This window comes from Solea solea, chromosome 15 (genome assembly GCF_958295425.1).
Source record: "Solea solea chromosome 15, fSolSol10.1, whole genome shotgun sequence".
Taxonomy (NCBI): Eukaryota; Metazoa; Chordata; class Actinopteri; order Pleuronectiformes; family Soleidae; genus Solea; species Solea solea.
Genome location: NC_081148.1, coordinates 9,545,500 through 9,562,537, shown reverse-complemented (window position 1 = coordinate 9,562,537; position 17,038 = coordinate 9,545,500). Strand labels below are relative to the sequence as shown.

At 40.4% G+C, this 17,038-nt stretch overlaps 1 protein-coding gene across 5 annotated transcripts in view; it reads right to left on the bottom strand.

Moving 5' to 3' along the window:
• Positions 1-2,184: 2,184 nt before the first annotated feature.
• The window catches only part of phactr2 (phosphatase and actin regulator 2), a 53,233-nt gene continuing 38,379 nt past the window's right edge, over positions 2,185-17,038 (bottom strand). For 3 of the 5 annotated variants that reach the window (XM_058651108.1, XM_058651111.1, XM_058651110.1), the window contains exons 2-13: positions 16,554-16,739; positions 15,578-15,652; positions 15,046-15,186; positions 14,046-14,294; positions 12,302-12,818; positions 10,938-11,113; positions 10,625-10,781; positions 10,211-10,266; positions 8,012-8,073; positions 7,553-7,690; positions 6,399-6,475; positions 2,185-4,940 (exon numbers count right to left, since the gene is read on the bottom strand). In XM_058651108.1, the coding sequence (XP_058507091.1) occupies positions 4,925-4,940; positions 6,399-6,475; positions 7,553-7,690; positions 8,012-8,073; positions 10,211-10,266; positions 10,625-10,781; positions 10,938-11,113; positions 12,302-12,818; positions 14,046-14,294; positions 15,046-15,186; positions 15,578-15,652; positions 16,554-16,739 (1,850 nt within the window). In that variant the 3' untranslated portion in view covers positions 2,185-4,924. The remainder of the gene's footprint in view (positions 4,941-6,398; positions 6,476-7,552; positions 7,691-8,011; positions 8,074-10,210; positions 10,267-10,624; positions 10,782-10,937; positions 11,114-12,301; positions 12,819-14,045; positions 14,295-15,045; positions 15,187-15,577; positions 15,653-16,553; positions 16,740-17,038) is intronic. The other 2 variants (XM_058651109.1, XM_058651112.1) reach the window with 2 other exon arrangements.

Below are 17,038 nucleotides of genomic sequence, written 5' to 3'. Positions count from 1 at the left end.
TCCACTCTCTGCCCCTCAATTCCAACTCCATTACGCCCATATCCCATCCACACTCTGGGTGAGGCTGAGCAGTGAGGGCTGAAATGTGACACTTTAATGATCATCCACAGAGAAACTTTCCACATAAACCAAAACACACAGAATGGATTCATTGCGTAAGGAGCGAAGATTGCGTTTGAATACTGGTTTCTATTAGGGAATTAATGGAGGAGCAACATCAGGGTTTGCCTCTAAGGCACGATGAGTATCTGTTGTCATGGAAACTATTTCCAATAATCATTTTGTAGTTGGGTAATTTCCTTGGGCAACTGACCTACAAAGAGACCGAGTGACCCTTGAGTTACACTGTGTGTCCTTTGTTGCTTTTAAAACCAATGAAACCCATTAGGAGGCAAAAGCAACAGTGAGTTTCAAGGCAGATGTCTGAGGATCAATGAGTGTAAGACCAACGTCCAAACATCTGTAATGTCACACACGGAGGGAACAAAGACGTAAGAACAATCAATAACACGACACGAGCACTTTACACTTTACAGTTGACCACAAAGTGTAATCAATCAGTGCAGAGAGAGAGAGAGAGAGAAATACTTTCACAGTCAACTCGACCTTGTTTTAATTTCTTTATTAAACTTAAGGATGGACGGATGCACAGAAGCCTGTTTTTATCTGATCCTATTAAATCATGGGACACTGTGTCCTTCCTTGGTTTGATAGTCATAGTTCAAATTCAGAATTTTAAAGCACCGGTGGGAACAAACTATCGCCCCCCTGTGGACTTCTGAGTAATTACACTGTGGAGAACTCACCCTGCATCTCCCCCGCTCTCTCCCAAGAGGGAAAGAGAGAGAATCATATTTTTGTTTCTACAGTACTTTAGAAAGCTTACGTGTTGTATATCTGTTTTTTTTGTTGTTGTTTATTTTAACCATAAAGGGCCAGAAAATGTCCTGTGAGCATGTGCTTTTGCCCATTTTTCCAGAATAGCTTTCAGCATCTGGCAATTATTTACAATTTACTGCATGTTAAAATGCTGTATTAACAATTTAAAATGAGGGAACACAGTTTTATTTAGAAAAAACACTGTAGTTGTACATGAACACCAGATTGTGCATGTTTAATGTTACATTTGAACAGTATAACACAAATTTAAAATAACATTTGTTTGAGTCTTTGTCTCAATGTGCACAAAAAATGTTTTTTGTTTTGGCATTTTGGTCTGTTGCGCCACCTATTGCCATCCACCCAATAATGCAGCTAGAAGCACTTTAGCAATCAAACCTTTCTACCCGTTTAAAAACATGTTGAGCAGAGGAGAAAAAGAACGAGGGCGGATGACATACATGCAGGATACGGGGAAGCAAAAACAGGGAGGTTCAGCCAAGGTTTAGTTAATGCTCTCTCTCACAGACACTTTATATGCTCTATATTTAACATATATAATGGTTTTACAGTTATTTTTCCCTCGTCACCTTCAGTCTCCTTCTGCTGCCAAAAATGAACCAAATAGGTTCAATGTCGACGAGAATAAAACCGATGTCGGAGCAGATATGTATGTGTAATTGTTTGTGCAACATTTTCAACGTTGATCGCAGTAACCGTGCTGAATGATAAAGGTCGTGTCACGTATGTCACCTTTAAATGGAACACCAACACCTTAAGCAATTTCTTTTTCTTCTTCGCTTGTGCGCCGACATCTTCAACAGTAATAATGATTCAGGTCGTGAGATTCACACTGTGTGAAACTGTCACTAGGGCTTTAGTTCAATCACATATTCCAGTCATCAAAATCATGATGTTCCACAACCTTTGGAATGATTGGAAAAGCTGAAAGGTTTTTGTTCCAGTGTTTCCGGAAAGGCTGTAAATTCAGTAAACTCAGTGGCAGGGTTTTTCTTATTGGCTTACGGTATAATGCAGTTAAATACTATTGACTTGAAATGGTTTATAAATAAAAGCCAACTGAGCCTGAGTGCCTCACTCTTGCATTTCATGTCTGTGAAGAGTGCATTTATATGTGGAACTCTGAATAGCCAGCTCTGAGTAACACAAAAACTAGCATATGATGACTGGGAATTCACCTTTTCATATATAATTATCCAGGTACGTGCACAGTTTATGGATTTAAAATAAAGGTCTGCGTATTTGAAACGATTGTGGAAAAACCCCTGAATGACAAACTCTAAGTGCTTTTCATGATTCTTTATATACAAAAACAATATACATGTTTGACAGTTTACATGTAACAGTAGCATTTTTTTTGGGGGGGGGGTATACAGCATGACATCATCCTACACAGTAAAGGTATTTGGAGTCCATGTGAAATATCCAGTCCCAGGTCTTTGCTGCTTTGAGCATCGCGCTGCCCTTATGTGGGGGGGAAAAGAAAAGAAAAGAAAAGAAAATGCTCCTGCTACCTTACTGATGATTGGGGAGGATAATAAAAAATGCATGAGGCATTTTCAAATGTAAACATTTCCGTGAACTTGCGAAAGCCTCCGCAGCTGCAAATAAAAAATACAGTAGACGCCACAGAAGTTTCAAAGTGTTCTAAAATGACTCTAAAATGACTGAACGTTTGGTACTTTAATGACACACTGAATATTTTAGGTGGGAATAAGTACTCGTATTATAAATAAATATTTATATGTTTGAATCCTTTACACAAATTGGATTTCTAACGTGTTCTTGGTGGGTGCCACTTCATTTAAATTCCATGATTTCACATTAGTATTAAGCGGTACATCGATACTTAAAATGTAGCCATAATCACATCTAAGGACATTTTTACTTCATTAATAAATACTTAGGATCTCTGTTATGAATTAGATTGATAACATGGTGTGAGGTGGCTGTGATGAAGTACAATTAATGCACTTCAACTGTCTTCGTATCTTTTTACAAGTACGACACACACTGTACATGTGTGTTTAACATTTAATATTAAAGCTAATTTCACATGGACTCACAAAACGCACCTGGATTATACAGACCACTGTTTTGAAACGTGAGCATGTTTGAGCGTTTATAATCTGGTCTGTATCACTGTTGTATCCCGTTATCTAGTTTGGGTAACAAGTGGATTACAAGTCTCTTCTAAACCGAGTCACCACCAGTGACGTAGCTGCATTAACGACAATGAATAATCAGATTGGTCACTGCCTCCAGAATGTTATCTTGTATAGTTTGAAAACAGGAAGAGGCAGGTGAGGCAAACCCAAACTAAAATCAGAGCTTCAAACTTTCACATCACTGTATTATAATATTGATAGTAAATTTCATTTCGATGTATGCACATGCTCCATATACATTCTGTACAAAAATCAATATATAACAACATAGACACGGACATAGATGAATACTGTTTGTTGTTTTTTTCCATCACTGTACATCATTTTCATGTTGCAACCTCCACACAATCAAACACAGACAGAGTAATTGTCCTTTTCAGTTAGTCTTTGTAAGAACGACGAGTCGTGGAGGCAGGAGGTCTATTATTTGGAAACAAGTCAGCACGCTCAACCTGTCAATGACCTGTCAAAGAATCACGTCTAGTCCAGGGACGGAAGAATTACTAATGTGGTCGTTTGAATTTCGCATGAAAATGCTTGGCAACAATAAACACCCGTGTTTCATCTTTTTCCTCTACCAGCTTTTTATGTTTCTGACAGTCAAATTTATAGGTTTAGGTTCTCCATCTTTGCATTAATGTAGGGCTGCAACGATGAATCGATTACTAACTTAATCGTCAACTATTTTGATCCTTGATTATTTGGTTTGAGGTTGTTTTTTTTAGTAATTAAAACAATAAATGTGAATATTTTCTGGTTCCATTGCTCCATTTGACAAATAAATCATTGAAATTGAAAGATTTTGGTCATCACTTCAAAAATTGGACACATTTATCAACATTTTATGAACCAAACAAAGACTCGATTAATAGAAAACATAATGGACAGATTCACCGACTATGAAATTAATCGTTGGTTGCAGCTCTACGTTAATGATCTCCTTTTACATGGTACATTCAGGGGTGAAACTCCTTTCTTTTGCACCGATTCACTTGGACTTACAGCCAAAAGCATTAAAATGAAATACTGAGATCTAAGCTTGAATCTAAGCGCCGCAAGATATATGAAGACACATGATTATTGTGTATCATCAGGAGTGCCAAGTGATTAGATCGGGGCTATAAACCGGCGCGATTTCCATTGCACTTCATTATTAAAGCCTCAGGTACCCACTGCTCCCTCGGCTTCAGCAGTTTAAAATATCAACACTTCATCCACACACACACACACACACATCTTCATCCTTACAGGCTACAACTCTTATGATATAATGCCCTCTAGTGGCAATATACTTCAAATATGTCTTACAATTAACTGCAGCATTTCAGATTCAAGCCCCGAGAGGCACATCAAAGCAGAACAAACCTCTCATCTATGACACAGGCACTGACAACGGCACACAACCAACCAACCAATCACTCCCATCTTCCGCTCTAAGAGGATGCCCATATATGGTTATTTGGCAGTTTATGACAAAGAATACCGTGGCATGTACACAACCTGTACAGAAACACTTGCGTCACATTCATTACTACAAGGCTATTCCCCCCACGATGAAACATTTTATTACAAGGCCTGAAGTGAACCAAAGAAAGGGAAAAGAAACACTTCATATACCAGTATGCTCTCCACATCTGTCAATAAATAGTTCTACATACTGTTGTGACTATAGATATGTGTTTATATTTGTTTTTGTTCCAGAGTCTGTGGAGGGCCAGCGCCTTAAGACAAACCTTTAACTATCATTATAGAGAAAGATACATCATGAGTTGATGTGAGCGGTGTAGTGAGGGTCCAGAAGGCCAGAGGGCTGCTGGGAAATGTGGTCCGGAGGGTTTCGTGGCAGTGAAGCGCCCTCAAGGTCGATGGAATCTGAAAATACAAAGGCTTTGCTCGTGAAACAATACAAGGCAGGGAAAATGAATGCAGTGTCTACGTTTGTCTCATTTATGAGACTGTGAGGAGAATTCACTACTCTAATAAGAGCTGGGAAATAAAAGATGCATATGAGAGCTTTTCAGAATACAGTAAAACTGATATGTTTAATACACATCTTGTAAGGTCAAATTCAAGCACTTTACAAGCATTTCCAGCCCTTTACAGCTGTGCTGCCATTGAATTTAGGGAGTGGGTCAGTGTCACCGTTGATTTTTGTGTGGCGCATGCAACTAAAGAAAACCTAGAATACAATGCGACATCCGTACAAAGACAACAGATGTACTGCTTTGTCAGAAAGTGAAATGAATGAATATGAATAAATCATAGATGAATGAATGAATGAATGAATGAATGAATGAAAGAAAAATAACTCTGTGTCAGAGAATCAGTCGGCCTTCATCATTAGACACTGACGCTGCAGCCTGATTCGTCCATCTTCACAAAACTTACACAGCTGGCATGAAGCTCCTGTAAAGCTGTAAATGCTGCTACATGAAGAACATATTGCACTTTTTTTGAAATTTTAAATAATCAAATAACTCTAAAAGTCAACTTCATAAAGTAAGTCTTATTTCACTCATTTGATTTATGTCCCTTTTCCACTATGGCCCCCGCTCGCCTGGACTCGCCACGGCACGGTTTAGGTTGGTTTTCCACTCAACGTGGGCGGAGTCATCACTGCACGGCTGCATGAAACTGCCGGGACTTCTTTTTACACACACACACGAGTGACTAGTGTCTTGTAAAGCAGTTGTCTTCAGTGTAACTGGATCATTAGAATCAGTTAATTAAAAGTATTTGTTCAGTACTACTTAACTGGACTGAAATACAGCGGCAGGGTTTTTGATGCTACTACTACTCAGAAACAAAGAAAGTTGACATTTCAAGCACTTTCAAGGATTTCAAGCACTATATATGACCTGAAGACTATGCATAGTGAAACAATGGCAGCACAGTAAATTGAACAAATACTGAGAGTTATTTAAAGCCAGCTTTCTACTTGTATATTGTGTAGATAAAAAAAAATAAAAATACTGGATTATAATGGAAATGCAGAGGGTTTTAAAGGCTTTTACAAACATATTCTCTCAGCGATCTGTACAGCGGTATCATATAAAACCATGTCGCACAGATCTAATAACACAGACATCGAGAGAGAACCTGAACTTTATTGGCAATCAATCCCAAAGGATAATAAACTGTTGTCTGTAGTCGATCTGCGTGTGCGTATATCATGACTTTAATGTGGTTAGTGGAAAAGGCTTCAGGGGACCGGAATAATATAAATATTGATCACTGGGAGCTAATAACCAGCAGGATTTACAGGGGAAAAATTACTAATGAAGTGCGAGCTATCATCAGAGTCGGGCCCAAAAATCGACCGCTGAGTACCTGGTGAACTGTTTGCTGTCTTCATGAACCTCCATCTCTCGGCTCTTGAACTCGTTCAGCTCCTTACGAATAGCAGCCTGAGGGGCAGAGAACACACACACACACACACACACACACACACACACACACACACACACACACACACACACACACACACACACACACACACACACACACACACACACACACACACACACACACACACACACACACACACACACACACACACGGACATCAAATAAAAGCTAATACTGGGGTTGTCAGTCCAAAATCTGAATACCTGGGTACCTGGGAATTCCGGAGGATATAAAACCAAGCAAACATTTGTATTGTTAGGAAAAGTTTATGTTAGTTTGTCACTCTTTTGTTTTCAAACAACATATATCATAATATATAGGATAGAATTAGAGGACACTGAAACTCAGGACCATGAGTATTGAATGTGACTGATCACCATTTGTCCTGATCATACAGATGGTAGTTATCTCTATGGGGGATTCATGTTTAAGGTTTAGGATGATGGAGATTTTAGTGTGATTTCTGTGCAGTTCCACACATCAACAGCAGAGGGAGCGCCTGGCACAGAAACAGCTTTTTTCTCCTTCTGTAAGAAGGTTCTAAACCAGATAAAAAAAGACCTTGTACTTTGAAAACAAAAACTTTTTTCAATAAGTGTCATCATTATTCTTGCAGTGAGTGTGTTTTTCATGTCCAAGAACATACTAAACTAAACGTCATAAATCCTAGATTCTACTCTGCTTTTGTTTAGTTTAACTGCTGTGGTCCAGAAGAGACAAACCATATTTCTTTTCAGTTGAAGATAATATTAAGCTTTCACAATTCAAGTTGTCAAGTGCTGGCAAAAGGCAACACTGTGAAACTCTGTGGCCTTACCAACAAAACATCAACACTCAGTTTCACTGATGCTATTAATGGCTAAATGCTAACCACACATCAGTGGAAACTATCATGAATTCATGTATGTTCACATGCCGACATTATGCTTTGTTTGGGTATCTATACTGGCCGTGTTTCATCATTTAAACACCCCAACTTCACGCTCACCGTATTTCCAAGCTGATGTAAAGCTTAATATTAAAAATGTATAAAATGTGCAGCAGCCACTGTAATATTAAGTTTGTTAACTGCAGTACCTTGTCAGCAGGAGTGAGCCGTGTCCAGGGTTTGTCTGCCCGCCGGTCATAATCCTTGGCATCCGTTACTTCCACGTACTCGTTGAAACGCAGGATCCTTCGAGCAATGAGCTCTGCAACTGTGGGCCTCACACTCAACTACACACAAGCGCCAAGAACAAGACAGATCAGACACACTTCAGTGTTTTGTTTTTTTGCATGTTTAATTTTACTGTCGTTCCCTGACTTGTTAAATTAAAACACATGATCTTATTTCCTGTCACTGACAAAAAACAGTCAGCTTTCGCCTGTAGTTCCATTTATGTCCCCTAGATGGCTCAGTTCACCAGACTTGGCATCATTATCCCCCCCCACTAAGACTTCATAAGGTGAAACTAAACATTTTAGCAGCTAAATATAGACTCCGTCTTCTCTCTTAAATGTGCATGGGTGTGTGAGTGCGTTCAGTGTTTACAGTACCTTTCTGGAGAGTCTCCTTTTAATCTCTTGCTTGGCTTCTTGCTCCTCTGCTTCATTTTTCTCTGCAAGCAATGAAGCAGCAGAGTCACTTCACGACTACTGTGTCTGCAACAAGCTTCTCCTTTTATCAATAACTGGGAAACGTGATCTGTTACATAAAAGCATGACCGTGGCTGCAACACAGTATGACTATGTAAGTAATCTGTAAGTAAGACAGTGTCTTCATAGATGGAAACTTTACATAGAGTAAATGTGCACGTAAATAAACAATGTGACAATATACAGCCGGGATCCATGAATAGATCCGGCTAACAAGAGCCAAACATCTCCCACTGACCCACTTGTTATCCAGGTTTAAAAGGAAAACACAATTTTATAAAAACAAATAATAACTCAGGTAACTAGATTTGATGTTTGCAACTGGAAATGCTTGATTCCTTCACCAAATATCACAGAGGATTTCATTGACTGTGTTGATTTAAAAGGTCGGAGTTTGGGCGTGGTAGATCATGTATTTAACAATGATTAAACATTTATTTAAGGTTTTGTTGGTTGTTGTTTGTCAAAACTCAGTCATCACATGACGAGAGAGAGAGAGAGAGAGAGAAAGCGGCAGTGTTTGAGAGCGCTGTAATCTGAACGCTTAAAGCGACTTTAAAACAGTGACCCAAAGAGTCAAAACATTAAAACCCGGTCTAAAAGCACAAAAACAAGCTGCTGGAAGGGTTTGGTGTAATTAGACACATAAACTGAGACAAGTAGTGTTTGCTGTTCAGCTTACGGAGACAGAAACACATGCACGCCTTCAGCTCTCGGAACAGAGAGAGGCTCAGACAGCAAGAGGTTTAACCAAGACTGACTGTCCACAGATAACAACCTCATTTGAACCTCTTTCAATGTGACTAGTAAGAACTAGTTTAACTGAACTAGTTATCTTTAACAACACAGTCATTTCAACGTATTGCAGAACGGTCTTGATTTCAGTTGAATTACAAACATCTTTAAAAGTTGAATTTTGACTCATCTGAATGAATTATAGATATGCCAACCTGAAAGCATAGTCATAATGCTGTTACAGAAACCCAATGCATACAAATAAACTATTCTTGAATGTGGTAATTGCCATTTCTGTCAATAATTGTGCTGCCGCCATACGAGCCGTCGCGCAGTCTTAGATCCTCGGGCAGGGCTCAATCCAGAGGAGACGGAGCCTTTGCCGCCAGGGACCGTGGACTTTTGAATGGCCTGCCTGAGGAGATGAGGCTCGCAGAAACAGTGGCGTCTTTTAAATCACTTCTTATAACTTTGTCTTTTATTTATTTATTTATTTTTACTGCTATATTGTCCACCTGACCTTTATATTGGTTATACTGACCTGGTATTTACTAACACCTATAAACCTTGCTTTTAATTGCTTTATTTACATTAGCATTATTATGGTCATTTTCTTTTGTTCTTTCGTTTATTTTCTAGTCTGTAAGTGTTGTTTGGCTTTCTTTAATCTGATCTGTGAAAGCACTCTGGGAACGTTTGCTGTATAGATAAAGTAAACAACTTATTATTATTATTATTGTTGTTATTGATGGAACACAGGTATGTGCATCAGCATGTTTATTTTTCAGTGTCCGCAGACGTGTATCCACCTCACATGTTTTGGCCCTTGGCTTGGCATGTTTGGCAGAACTTGGCCCTTTAAGGAAAGCTAAACGGAGAGCCCTGCTTTACTACAAGGGCTGTCACTTTTTCCAAAAACCAAGCTCAAACGAATTATTAGTGACCCATGATCAGTTTGCATAAATTCAAACACCCTCACTCCCTGCGCTGCCGTTGACGATCCCCTAATACACCACAAACAAATTCTTTATGAGAAGAGAAGCAGGTGATTAACATCCTACGTGTGTGATAATATCACATTTTGAATAAAAAGCGACAGCCCCACTTACTACTGTCTGCTTTTCCACAACAAGAACTACTCTGAATATAAGTTTTTCAATTTGCTTATACCTTATACTTCTACCGTCTACCTAATAAGACACTAATAAGAGTCCAAATCTACAGATTACAACATTTTTCCACTGTGCTGCTCAAGTACACGTACTGCCATAGCTTGAAATGTGTGTTATGTTACAATTAAAGCCTCTAAAATAATAAGATAATAATAGATTTCCCCCCAGTTTCAAATGTCGTTCAGAAACTTACGCCTAAGGATGTTTCTCTGCTCCAGCTCCTCTGTGGAGGGTCTTTGGCTCAGGCGTCTGAAAAGAGAAATCTGTGTTCTCATACATTTCTACAATGATTCAAACGTTCACAGCTCTTCAGAAACACAGCGTGGATCTTCACAGTTACACTTGTGAGAAAAGCTATTTACACCTTCTTCTTTTTTTTCATGTTAACCCAAAGGTTTATCTTTTTATCAGCCTCTCTGGTCAAATAAAAACTAAGCTTTTTACTGTGCATCATTTGTACTCGTACACCGCCCACAACAACAACAAAAAAAAACAATCAACATTCTCCCTTATGACCTCCGATTCCTGCCAAATCTATGATGAATATTCACACCTAGCTACATAATCCCAGCATGCTCTGTGTGTGTGTGTGTGTGTGTGTGTGTACCTGACGAGTTTGGAGCCTATCTGCTGGCGTAGCTCGTGTCTCTCTGTCTCCGAGCTCCTTGGCAGAATGTTTTTCTCCTCCAGCTCTCTCTTGCTGGGTCGGTTCCCGAGCTTGATGTTTAGAGTGTCTCTCCGCCGGATCTTGATGGCCAGAGAACCTGGAATAAAAGACGTAGCGGCGAGACTTTGTTACGGGCCTTGAAACAAACTGCACAGTGATCGGTTGAAGATCATAATCAAACATTGACTAAGTCTACAATGATAAATGTGGATATTTTGGTATGTTTGACTGTGTGGTGCACGAAACGGCGTACTATTCGTGTACTCGTCTTCCTCGTCGTCTTCCTCCTCGTCCCGATACAGGATTGGGCCGTCAGAGTCAGAGTCACTAGTCTGGCTGTCTCTTGGCCTATCAGGGATCACCGTCACTAAGGCATGATCTGTTTTCACACTCAGACCCTGTGTCTTTTCAGACTGGCCCTCTGCTGACCTGCAGCCAAAATGTTTTAGAAATTCAGAAAATGATCAACTAAATGTTAATACTTTGCTTTAAGTTTATTGTAAATCGACTCATTAATTAAAACTGTAGTTCATAACCTTTAAATGTGAACAAATGTCTGTTACTACTGTCAAAACAATGCTGTGTTCCTCAAGTATAGTGGTGTTTAGATCTCCGTGTCGCCGCGGTAACATTTCTGTGCTTCACCTTGGAAGTGATAAACAAAGGCAACAGCAACACTGAGCTATGGAAAACAGGTTGGAGTTTGACTGAAAATACAAAGAAGCGCCCACTAAACTTCAGACGGGAATTCTACATTCATTCTAAAAAAAAGAAATGCTGTCATTGAGCAGTTTGACAGGAGAAATGCGTCTTATCCCGACCTGCCCCTGCACGGCCGGTGTATTAATGCTCCCTCAGTCTGGTGTGACGGCTGCCTGACAGAGGACACAGCATACAAATACTGTTAAGGTGCTTTTCCACTACACAGTCCCGGCAAGACTCGACTCTACTCTGGTATCGTTTTCCATTACTGTAGTACCTCCTCAACGTGGGCAGAGTCATCATAGGACACAAGCACACAAACAAGTAGAGCAGTTGTTTTCGGTGTACTGAATCATTAGACTCAGCTAAAGCGGCGCTGCTCGCGATCGCTACTCGCTGACGCTAAATACAGCTGTTCAATGTTGAGATTTTAGACACTGCCTTGCTAAATGTTGGAGATTTACACAACTTTTCAGGATTTTAAAGTCTTTTTAACTGATCTACAGTTCAGCATTGTTCAGTTTGGTTCTCGTGTTGAACGTCGTGCTCGTGACTCTTCCAGAGACGACACTCTCTGACCAATCAGTAGAGGGCAGTCTCACCACGTCACGTATAGTATCAGCTCAGTTCACTTGCAACCTCGCAAGAGCAGGCACTAAAAAAAAAGTAGTATGTACCAGGTACTCTCGTTAATGGAAAAACAAAAGGTATGCCATCGAAGCCGTGCCGGGCTGTATAGAGGAAAAGCACCATTACATCGTTTCTGTTAGTAATCAGCAACAAAAAAAACACCAAAAGTTATGCAGCTTTAAAACCTTTCAGTATTAGAAACCCATTAAGACAGCTGTGTAGAGCATTACGTATGTAAGATTGACATGCAGGGATTGTGAACAAGTGTCCTGACTATGTTGTTACCTGGGACTGTTCTTCACAGCAGCCTCTATTTCTCCACTCTTCTTTTCGTCCTCTCCTCCCTCTTCATTTCTTTCGTTCTCATCCTGTGAGCTGTTATCCGTCTCTCCCTCTGTGAAGGAAGTGTCTTCTGTCACAGGGTTAACATGGGTAGAATGGACTGCTGTGGCTTCAGGAGTCAGTCCTTTGTGGGTCTCCTTACCCACAGCAGAGGCATCCAGAGCAGACTGAGCAGACAGAGCAGTCTCTTTGCCTGAGGCTTTAGATAAGGCCGCCTTGGTGTCTGAGGAAATGGGCGATGGCTTTAACGTCCCAGACTGGTTAGGAGTCTCTACGGTGGTGGCCTTGTGAGGTAAAGAGGAAGAGTTGGGCGTGCATGATTTGCGGTTGGTCCGTGCATTTGTCCTGTCAGTCTGTGCTGGACCACCTGCATCCTTCGATGTACGAGAGCGGGGGTTGGAGGTGGAGGCAGGGGTTGTTTTCGCTGTGCCTCCTGTCTTTTTTGGATGGGAGGATTTGGCTGAGGAGAAACAAGGAGGAGCAAGACAATGTAAGAGATCTTTCTTCTCAGTGCTTCAGTTTTGACCTGAGGACATGAGGACAGAGCTACACATGGGACACAAAAACCTCTAACTGTCTTTATGTGTGAGTGCGGTTCTCTCTATATGAACACAAGTCCAAATGAAATCCCACCGAGGCATCTCTTACGGTTTAAATCGAAAAGATGCTGCTCTTTGTCTCGGATGGATTAGGAGTAAACAACCATAAACCTCACTGTGAAGTCAGAATAATTTTTTTTTAGATATAAATGATCATGTCATTATATTCAAAGATACACAGTAAACAGAAGAGACTTATTGAAAATCAAAAAATACTACTACAAAAATCAAACCCAAAAACCATATATCATAATATGTAAGAAACAAATATAAATATACATACTCCTTGAGTTTTAATTAAATACTCTGAGGACCAAAACATTTGAAGATTCCTGGCACACTTTTCTTTTTTTAACCAACCAAAAGTCCAACACACAAATTACTCGTGCTTCAAACAGTGATTAATCATTTATTAGCTCCATTCTTATTTTTAATACATTATATATATATGCATTATATATGCATTCCACAATTGATCTGTTTTGAATCAGTGAGACGCTACAAAATTAGAACATGCTGTCAACTATAATATAACAGAATATCCAAATAGTAACTAAAGTAATGCTGAAAATTGTACTTCTTAAACATTAAATCAAATCTATGTACATACCACTTTTGTTCCAATAACATAAGCCTTCAGAAAAGACCAGACAAATATTGCATGCACTATTATGGGCTGTGGTCAGCTTCACATTCATCCGTCTGTATGTTATCAAGTGCATCAACACACAGACACACACATGCACGTGCACATGTTACACACTTGTACTGTAGAACCATTTGCAGAGCAGAGTGAATAAATGCTCACTTCTGCTTTGTGAGAAAACAGACAGACTTGACCGGAAACCATTTCTAATGTGGAAAGGACCTTATCCAGAGGGAGAGACATGGAGGGGATGCGGGGGGGTGGGCGATTATTTTGCAGGAACTTGAAGGAAGCACTTCAAATACATGATGGAGTGTACATGAAACCCTGGTTGACAGGCAGCTTTATAATGAGCCTCCTTTTCCATTCAAACAGTGATGCGAGCACATTTTCCATGCAGGCAGGCAACAGGCAAACTGGCTTCAGGCCCCAACTAACTTACCAATGACACGACTAGTGTTGTTAGAGCCCCGTGGGTTAGCTTTAGCCTGAGTGGATGAGCCTGTCTTGACTGTTGTCTTAGTTGTCTTTTTAGTCCCTGTGGCAACTTCTTTGTGCCTGTTTGTGGCCGCGGTGCCACCTGCAGATTTGGAGGAGGAGGCAGGCAGAGTGGCACTTTGCAATTTTTTAGCTTGAATATCTTGAGGCCGTGCCTGGTGTGCCCGAGCGACGGGTTTAGTGTCACACCTCGCTGAGCGGAGCAGAGCGGAGCAGAGGAAGCAGGAAGAAAACGTTTGGTGTTCAGGTTAAAATGGCGATTTGAGAGGCAGAAGAGAAGACGCACATCTGCGCAGAATGAACATGCAAGACAAGCACACAGAGACAGTAAGGAGATGATTGCAGATAAAGGGTGCATTGAAAAGAGCTAATGATGATGACCCAAAGATGTGTGATCTGTATTCTCATTTACATAAGATGAACAGATAGAATGAACCCATGAACCTCCAGCACGATCTGTGTGTTCTGCTGCCGTGTTCACAGTGTCCGTTGCTTGCACCATGTTCCGTTTATTGATAAATGGACAAACAAATGGCCCGGTTCAATGCTAACAGGGTTGAGATGAAAACATCTCAACACTTAAGCAGCATCAGATAGAGGAGCAGTGGTCTGTCTCTAGAGGGTGAGGGAGGGGGCATAAGGAGATGGAGATGCTGCTCTGTTCAGGCTGAGAATACCTGCTGCAGGCTGATGCAGTAATGGGAATATCTACTTGAACACATTAGGGCCGGTCAGAGATCCCACAGGGGATTCAATGTCAGGCTGCCGATACAAATGCATTCCACGACTGAGAGGGAAAGAAAAAAAAAAACTTCAAAGAAACTAAAAACTACCCCCCCCCCCCCCAAAAAGCAGCAACATTAACGTCATGCATCTAAAAATAAAGTGGCCAACGTGGAAGGCTCACTGCTCTGTGTCCCTGGATTCAGGGTCAAAGACGTTACCTGGTTTGTCCTCGGTACGAACGGGACCAGTAGCCTGTTCCTGCAGCACTGTTTCTGGAGACTCTATGTCAACTTTGACCTCCTCTGATGTCACACTGGATGTGGCATGGCCGTTGAGATTTTGACTGTTGATTGATTCATCTGGTGGAGAGATTAAACAGTAAACATCCTCTACCTTTCCAGCAATGCATGAGAGCACATGAGAGGGGAACGGAAACAGAAACAGAAACAAAACCGCTCATGCTAGGGAAAATAAATCACTTGCTACATCTTAAATATGACAAGTCTCCATTTGGATTTGAATTGGTCCAGTCTGTAAGACTTTGTGATATCTAGGAAGCTACGGTGGCTTTTGAACACCAGAAAGTTTGTTTGTCTAGTTAAGCCTCTGCTTTAAATGTGAAACACACACTCAGGTAGGTTTGGCAGGCTGCTGTAAAAAATATATTGACATAATAACGGATGTGAAACCATTTCTGATTTTGCATTTGACAGAAGTATTGAAAATGTGCCACAGAATGATCAGACAAACCTTGGTCAGGGATGAGAACTCCTTTTTTGATGAGCTCCTCTCTTGTTTGTCTGGTGGAGATTTTTCTCTCTAGAACTAATGGATGAACACAGTCATGGAAAAAAGCATGTTTCAACAAGGGGAGAATCTACTTAGTCTGTTTAGTCCTCGACAGCTGTTGCATTTTTGACAGAAATCGGAAAAAAGCATTGCAGAACTGCTCCAGTTTGTTCCTCCTTTTATTGCACAAACAGCATTGCATTCCCTTCACTTCAGTGAGCAGAGCAGCACCGCATGAATGAGGAACTAGGTGAATTCTGTCATTGTGGTACAACTGAACATCATCATCATCATCACCCACTGCGCATGGTCTTGGCTGACTACACACTCTCAGCTAAAAACAGTAAAAAAAAAAAAGATTAAAGAATTAAACAAATTCAGTTTCTCAAATATGAGAATTTACTGCTTTTATTGGTTCATGATAATTAACTTAATCTCTGTTCCTTGTAAATATAGCAGAGAGGATGCCCTAACCATCCACACAATCTTAAATTATATTAATATAGTTTTCCTTCACTGTCAAATACACGATTTAAACAATTAACTTTTTTTTTTGTTACAAATGAATGCCACAGTCCATAATGACGATAAGGCCAACTTTTAGTGTTTGAATAGCAATGGAGCAATCTATATTTCTTTTTAAATGTACAATGTAGAATGTCTTTAATGCTTCTGGAATCTAATCCAATGACAAATAGTGTATTCATGTAAAAACATTGGAAACAAATGCTGCGGGATAAGGTCGACTTCCTATTAAGTCGCTTAAACTTGTTTTTCTGAAGGATTTGAGTAAACTCTTCACCCCACGCTATTCGTGTTCAGCACAAATCCAAAAAATATAAGCTGCCTGTGATGTTGTACAGACACTCGTGAGCTTGTTCATATAATGTCATTACAAGACAACCCACACACACACACACACACAAGTGTGTCCAACCTTTGGAAAGATCCTGGAACTTGTCACTGGTTTTCTTCTTCCTCCACTTCCAGGGTTTGAACAGTTTTCCTAATGATGACAGTTTTCCTCGCTGCTGCCGCGACGCAGGGGGATTCTGGGTATTGGTGGCGCTGTCCACCACCACATCACAGCTGGCCAATGATGATGATTTCTCCAACCCATCAACTAGGAGAGACACATATGACACATAAGACATCTGAGTGAGAGACAGGAAAAAGTACACATAAAGAGATAAAGAATATTGTGGACATACGTCTGTCCCACTCTAAAACTCAGCCTTGACCATATTACCATATTTCCTACTCTGGCTTGACAATATTTGCAGTGTGTGTGTGACTTGGCTGGTTAAAGTCCTCCTCTTCCTGTTGAAAGTTTAGATGAGCGTCTGGGAAATGCAGTGAGCAAAGGGTGTGTGTGTGTGTGGGTGTGTGTGTGGGTGTGTGTGTGTGTGTGTGTGTGTGTGT